The following is a 6,619-nucleotide window of genomic DNA, read 5'->3' on the forward strand; positions in this document are numbered from 1 at the left end:
CACCTAACCTTTTGTTTTCTCGAGACTGCCTCCACCAGCCTCTTCCTCCTGGTACGTCTTACTGCACTCGTGTGGGGTCCTTAGATGGGCTGCCCACGTACCCTATTCGCTTGTCCTTCTCCCATGTCACTGATCCACTTCCGGATCCCCACGTCCTTCACACCCCAATCGGGGGTTAACTCAATCATAATTTATTTTAAATTATTATTATTATTTATTATAAAAAAGTTTATACATATGTTACAAGATTTTTAACTATAGATATTTTTAATCTATAAATCTCTATAAACAGATTTTGTTATAGTACCATGCATTAATACCATAGTTTACTAATACGATGTGCTAAAAAACCCATAACATATCTTCATATGACATTTTCATATAACATTGTCTCGAAGATGGATTCTCTCATGGAGAATGTGAGCACTTTCTTTGCACTACATTTTCTTTTTAGTTAAACAATTTAATAAAAATGGTATAAAGAGAATAGTTATTTTTAAGATAAATCTCAACCTTTTATTTGTTACTACTACTAAGAATACTCTAGAATGTTCCATGGAGACTAAATCAATACCATCCACCTAATAATTATGGAAAATTAGATTACAATTCTTGAAGCCATTGTGAAAATAATAATATTAGTAATAAACTAATTTTAGTGTAAAAATGTGATTGCTAAAAGTAATAATTATTATGGTTAGTCATATTTGATTATGTTTATTTATGTCATTCATCATCTTTTATAATGGTTGATTGCACTTGAGAATGACGCATAATAGTTGGCTATGGTTAACCATGTTTAACCATGATTGACTATGATTTAATATGGATGATTGTGATCCACTATGGTTGACCATGTTTGACCATTCCTAAGAATGGTTGATGTAACCAACGTTCCAGCCCTTAAGGATCCTGAGTTGTGAAAGGTGTTACTCATTTGAGCCAATGGTGCAGCATGGCATGACCTCTTCTTTTCTTTAAAAAAACAAAAAAAAACCTCTGAGAGATTTTTCCTTCCCACTTCCGGTGCAAGAATCACTTAATGACTTCTTTTTTTATATAAATCAAAACAAAAGTTAATTAAATGTCTACACACCTGTCAGCATGTCTTTGCACCTTTTTGGTGCAAATGCTAGTTCTACTTTTGTGGGTGTGAATTTGGTCACTTGTGTATATACTATAAAAATTGTCTAAGGAGGCCACAATTTTACCTAGACGACAAATTTCTCACCGAAATCCGGCAAAACAAATCTTAAAAAAATTGGGAATGTTCAAATCATTTTTTATGGCGAAAATGGATTTAGTGTCATCAAAAACACCTCTGGGGCACCCAAAATTCTGAAGCACAACATCTATAACCCAAACTTCCAAAAATTTCAATAGTATTTTCTCAAAATCATGCCAAATTTTAGATTGTTTTATGGGCAAAGTTGTGACTGTTTAGATTACGTGATAAACTTTTGTATATACTGCAAAATCAATTTGTCAACCATGTTTGAATTGAATTGAATTGAAGAATTTTAATGACGCCCACGAGATCGAAATGGTCTAAGGGACCTAGATATCCAACCAACAAAATAACATACAATCAAGTTTCTCTCCATAACATCCTTCTTGGCATGAATCATGATAAAAAAGTATGTCGTCTTGTGAAGATTTCCTTCCACAAATAGCTCACATATATTGTCCACTTTCAGGTCACTTTCGAACTCATTACGAATGTCCTTATAGGTAGGACACTCCATGATGAAGTGCCATTCAGTTTCAACCGATCACTCCTCACAGAAGACACAAGTTCTTTCTTCCCACTCTTCCTTGGGAACTACCCATCTACCTGTTTCACATTTAAGATGATGAGTTCGAGTCCTTAGTTGTGCTATTAAACTCTTAACCTTTCCCCTGATTACGACACTCAAATAGGTATTTTCATTATGCGACCATGTTGGGTTGAAATTATTGACATATATCATTTTTTTACGGCCAACCTGTTTTTCCCACATGGCAGTCCTGAATTTTTCAAGTGCCCAATTTTTTATTTCCACTTTAGAATTAGGACAATCCTGCCAACTGATTCCCCATTTTCCCATCCACTTGTCATTCTAATTCCTCCAAGTTTTCTTCCTACGCTTTAACTCTCCTACCACAATCAACTTGGGCCATCGGTGTTCATCCATGAAATCTACCTTTTTTAAATACGTTAACAAACAAATGATTACTAAAACTTCCATCGGAAATAAACCGTCCTCCACTAGCAAGATCTCATATGGCATAGTTGATTTGACTTTAAGATTACTAGTGATTAAGTGTTTTTAAATTCTTTCTACCTGCCTCCATTTGTTGTCTGACATGCTACTCCCCCAAACTTCACCCATAGAGGACAACCAAAGTAACTAAGAGTCCAAAAAGAGTTTTTTTGGTTTTCCAGTTCCAAAATTTTTCTTTCCTGCATCAATTCCGAAGAAGGTAAGAATCTCTCCATCCCCCTTGAATCCTTTCAATTTTTCATTTCTCCCAATTGAGCCTGTTGTGAAAAACAATTCCTAGGTACTTGTACTCTTCCACTAACCCCAAGGCTTTTGCCTCAAAAATAAAGCTAACTTGTTGTTTTTGCCGCTTCAAAGAGAATATCATGACTTTAGTTTTGTTAGTGTTTTCTTGCATCCCCACCTCTTGAAAAAAGAGCTCTAATGCCTTCAAATGCTCTCTCAAACCATGAGCATATTTTGCAATTAGAATAAGATTGTCTACATACAAAAGCAACTTCACCACATATCTTGTGAATTGAACACCCTCTCCACTAGAATTGTTTACCCATTCTTCAAGCTAATCAATATATAAACCAAAAAGAGTAGGGGAAAGAGGGCACCCCTGCTTAACCCCTATGTCACTACCAAAGCGTTCAGAGAAGCCTTCCTTAGTTTTAATTTTTGCACTAACTTTATCGTAAAGTTTATACACAACTGCTCTATACTCCCTTGGAATTTTGAGCTCTTCCATTCTTCTCCAGAGCTTATCTCTAGGGACAATGTGAAAATCTTTCTTGATGTCAACAAAGTAGCAAAAGGCCTCCTTGCTCTAGATGTCCAAAATATTTTTGATGAAGTGCCTAAGAGTGATGCAATGATCAATGGTAGAGTGCCTTGGCCTAAAACCAACTTTCCCTTTAGCTCTATTACCCTTTTTTTCTTCCCAATTACTAATTCTGCACTTCAGCATGCTCCCAAACAATTTTCCAAGAAGAGGGTTGACCATAATAGTGCGGTAATTAGCGGGATTATTGATGTTTCCACTTTTGTAAAGAGGGATAACCATGACCGTAGTCCATTCCACTAGGAAATTGCCTTGCGTGAACCAATTGAATACCCTTTCAATGATTGGAGCCAAGGTCTCAACACCCCGCTTTAAAAATTCTGCCTACAAACCATCAATGTCTTGAGCCTTACCACTTGCTAAATTTTTTATACCCCGCTTGACCTCCTCCACTGAGAATAACTTAGTTATAGAGTTGATTATGGGGGGATTACTTTTCTCTTGATCCCTCTCATAAAGGAGCTTTACATAATCTAACCCTTGCGCTTTGTTGTAGCTTTCGCCAAAAACCTTTGGGTTTGTACTTTCCCAAAGTAAGTAATTCCTTCCTTCTGGCAGCCACGTAACTTTCTTCTTTCTTTTAATCAATTTTTTATACTTCTTCAGGGTTTCATATTTGTCTACTTCTTAAGTGACCTTTTATCTGGCTTGCATTCTTCATCATACCAAGGATTAGTTGGAAAGGTGTTTGAGAACTTCTTCTTAGGCGAGATCTTTTGTACACCTCGAGGGCTTTGTGGATTAGGGGGATCAACATACTGCTGCAAAAACACTTTGTTCCCGCACGATCTTCTTTGACAACAATGTTGTTTTTGTCACCTAAAAGTGTTGTTCCAGAGTTGCAGCAAAGAGCTCTTGATTTTCCTAGTTCATGAGGATTCTTCCACTTGCATGTGCTTTCTTTTGAGATTGTTGGGTCTGCACTTCCTGCAGCTCACTTGTGTGCATGTCCAACTTAATAAAGAGACGTGAATGGTCTGAATTCATTTCAATGGGACACACCCTAATCCTGAAATCCGACAAATTGCAAATCAAGCTCTCGAAGCATATCACATATTCCACCACACTTTGACCATTGTAAGCTTTACATGTGATGCCACCGAATCTTGGCCAAGCTTTCATGCCATTACAAATAACCATGCCGTAGAGGCTACATAAGGCTAACAACTCAATGCCAAAGTGGGACACACTCCCATTCCCATCTTGAGAGATCATTGTCCACTTGTGATCTTCAATCTCCTCTAACCAAAGAAGGTTGTTGTCCATATTCTCATCACTTCCCAATTGAATACACTGATTGTTTGTTGTCCTAGCATTAAGGTCCTCAATTAACACTATATCTCCTAACATCCTGATATATCTCTTTTCAAAGCACTAAAAAAGTCATAGTTGTCTAAATTTGTCTTCTTGTAAAACTTTGAATCTTTTAAGACAAAGTAACATATAGCTAACCTAGATGTTATTTTGTTGTTAGTTATTCTCAACCATATAAATGGTTTATTTAGATTTTTTTTTTCCAATTTTACTATTCTGCTCCCACAATTCTCTTATTAAGAATGTCGTGCCCTTTAGCAATTCATGTTCATTCATTCCACACTGAAACTTTATTGAAACCTTCATATTCTATTACCCTTCATACTCATAAGTTTCTAAAAAGATAATGATATCTATCCCTTCTGCGATGGCCCGAATCCCAATCCTCTCCTCCATGAAAATCTTCTATAGTTCCAACTTACCATGGAACCCCGAATCCCTATTTGTTAAACGCTCGTTTATAATTGAATGAGAAAGTTGCTTTTCAGCTGGGCGGTGAGAGATGCAAGTGGAATGTCAAGATAGGGTAAGTGAGTGGACGACAGCAAGACCCTCTGAGAAAAGTTGACATGCATTCACGAATATTCGCAATATATTCTTTGCTTCTCAGGGGCAACGACCGGGTAAGCAGGTGTCACATCCTACTGTGGGATAATGTGTCCCTCAGGTCTTCTTTTTATCTATAAATATAAAATGTTGCAACAGTCGGTCAATATAAACTCCTAACATGTTCGCTGTGTGAAACAAAGAATTGGGCAGTGCGCGAGCTCTTTGGATCCTTATCCAACACGCCTTTCCTTCGGTCACTGCAAGTCCATACCTTCATCCCCTGGGCCCCACACGGGAGGAATATTATTTTACTCTTGCTTTATTTGTTACGTCTTCAGACGAGCCAGTGTGCGTACGCATACGTGGCGGTTTCGTGTCCGCTAGTCCACTGTCTCTGTAAAACAATTATTGTACAGAAAATGTCAGGCTGCCGACTTTACTCTGGTTTATCACAGTATTCACGTTTAACTTTTTAATTGGTCTGTCATACCCATCTTACTGTAACAAAAAATAAAATAAAAATATTACGATAAGCCTCGGCACTGATATAAATACGGCATTTGCTTCAGCTGTATCCGTAGGTTGCTCTCGGCTCTTCACTGAAACTTTCAAGTTTGTGGTGTGCAAGAAAAAGAGAAAGGAGATTAACAATGGCGGGCAAGGGAGTTGGCAGTCGACTCAGCGCTCTTTTTCTGCTCGTGCTGCTTGTTATAACCATTGGTAAATATTCTATGTGCTTACTTACTGTTGCAATATTTGTTGTTGAAATGTTGGGTGAATAATGTGTAATGTGATGTGATGCAGGGATGATGCAGGTTCAAGTGGCAGAGGGCCGAGAGTGCAAAACCCCGAGCGGCAAGTTCAAAGGGTATTGTGTGAACACCACCAACTGCAAAAATGTTTGCCGCACTGAGGGATTTCCAACGGGAAGTTGCGATTTCCATGTGGCTGGCAGAAAATGCTTCTGTTACAAGCCCTGCCCTTGAGCTGTAGGGGCTGCTACTGCTACTGTCATGGCGTAGTTTAGTTGTATTTTCGACCAGTTGTGGACAATAAAGGTGGTGAGTGATTTTCTGGATCACTCTAAACCGATGTCAAACATTCTTGTTTACTATGACATGATAGTCAAAGCCTTAAAATGACATTGTGACGCGGAAAATTGAATGAGTTCTTGTCATTTTGTCTTTATGTGAACTTAATTATCAAGGATGTTAACATAATATATATTTTGTCAGAGGGAAATCTGTAAACTTCTGGGTAGGTATAATATATATTCTGTCAGAGGAAAATCCGTGAACTTTTTGGTCGCCATAATATATATTTTGTTCAAGGCGGAAATCTGTAAAAATTTTGTCGGTATAATAATTCGCAAATTATACTTAATCAGATTTATTTTAAATATGGATTTAGCTTAGAGTATTTTTTTAAGTGTAATTTTTTTTATAAACTGAGATTATTTAAATATTTTATATAGTCATTTAATTTTTTATTTTTATTTTTTATTTTTAAATTTTTATAAATAAAATTTCAATTTTGACAATAGATTAATGGGATATACAAATAATACTGGATTGTAGAATGATTTTTTTTTGCTAAAAAATCTATTTTAAATATGGATCTAAAGATGACTGGAGAGGGATCTAATTTTTTTTACATGCAAAGAGTT

The 6,619-nt window shown here is 36.7% G+C and overlaps 1 protein-coding gene across 1 annotated transcript; it reads left to right on the forward strand.

Annotated features, from left to right (window-relative positions):
• The first annotated feature begins 5,522 nt into the window (after positions 1 to 5,522).
• On the forward strand, positions 5,523 to 6,095 carry LOC149251737 (defensin-1). The gene is made up of 2 exons (XM_089459552.1): positions 5,523 to 5,673; positions 5,758 to 6,095. The coding sequence occupies exons 1-2, from the start codon at positions 5,604 to 5,606 to the stop codon at positions 5,937 to 5,939; spliced, it is 252 nt and encodes an 83-aa protein (XP_089315678.1). The 5' UTR covers positions 5,523 to 5,603; the 3' UTR covers positions 5,940 to 6,095.
• The last annotated feature ends 524 nt before the right edge of the window (positions 6,096 to 6,619 follow it).

The sequence above is a fragment of the Pinus tabuliformis genome, chromosome 7 (genome assembly GCF_031772625.1).
Source record: "Pinus tabuliformis cultivar Carrire ecotype Pingquan chromosome 7, CPIR1, whole genome shotgun sequence".
In the NCBI taxonomy this organism is placed as follows: Eukaryota; Viridiplantae; Streptophyta; class Pinopsida; order Pinales; family Pinaceae; genus Pinus; species Pinus tabuliformis.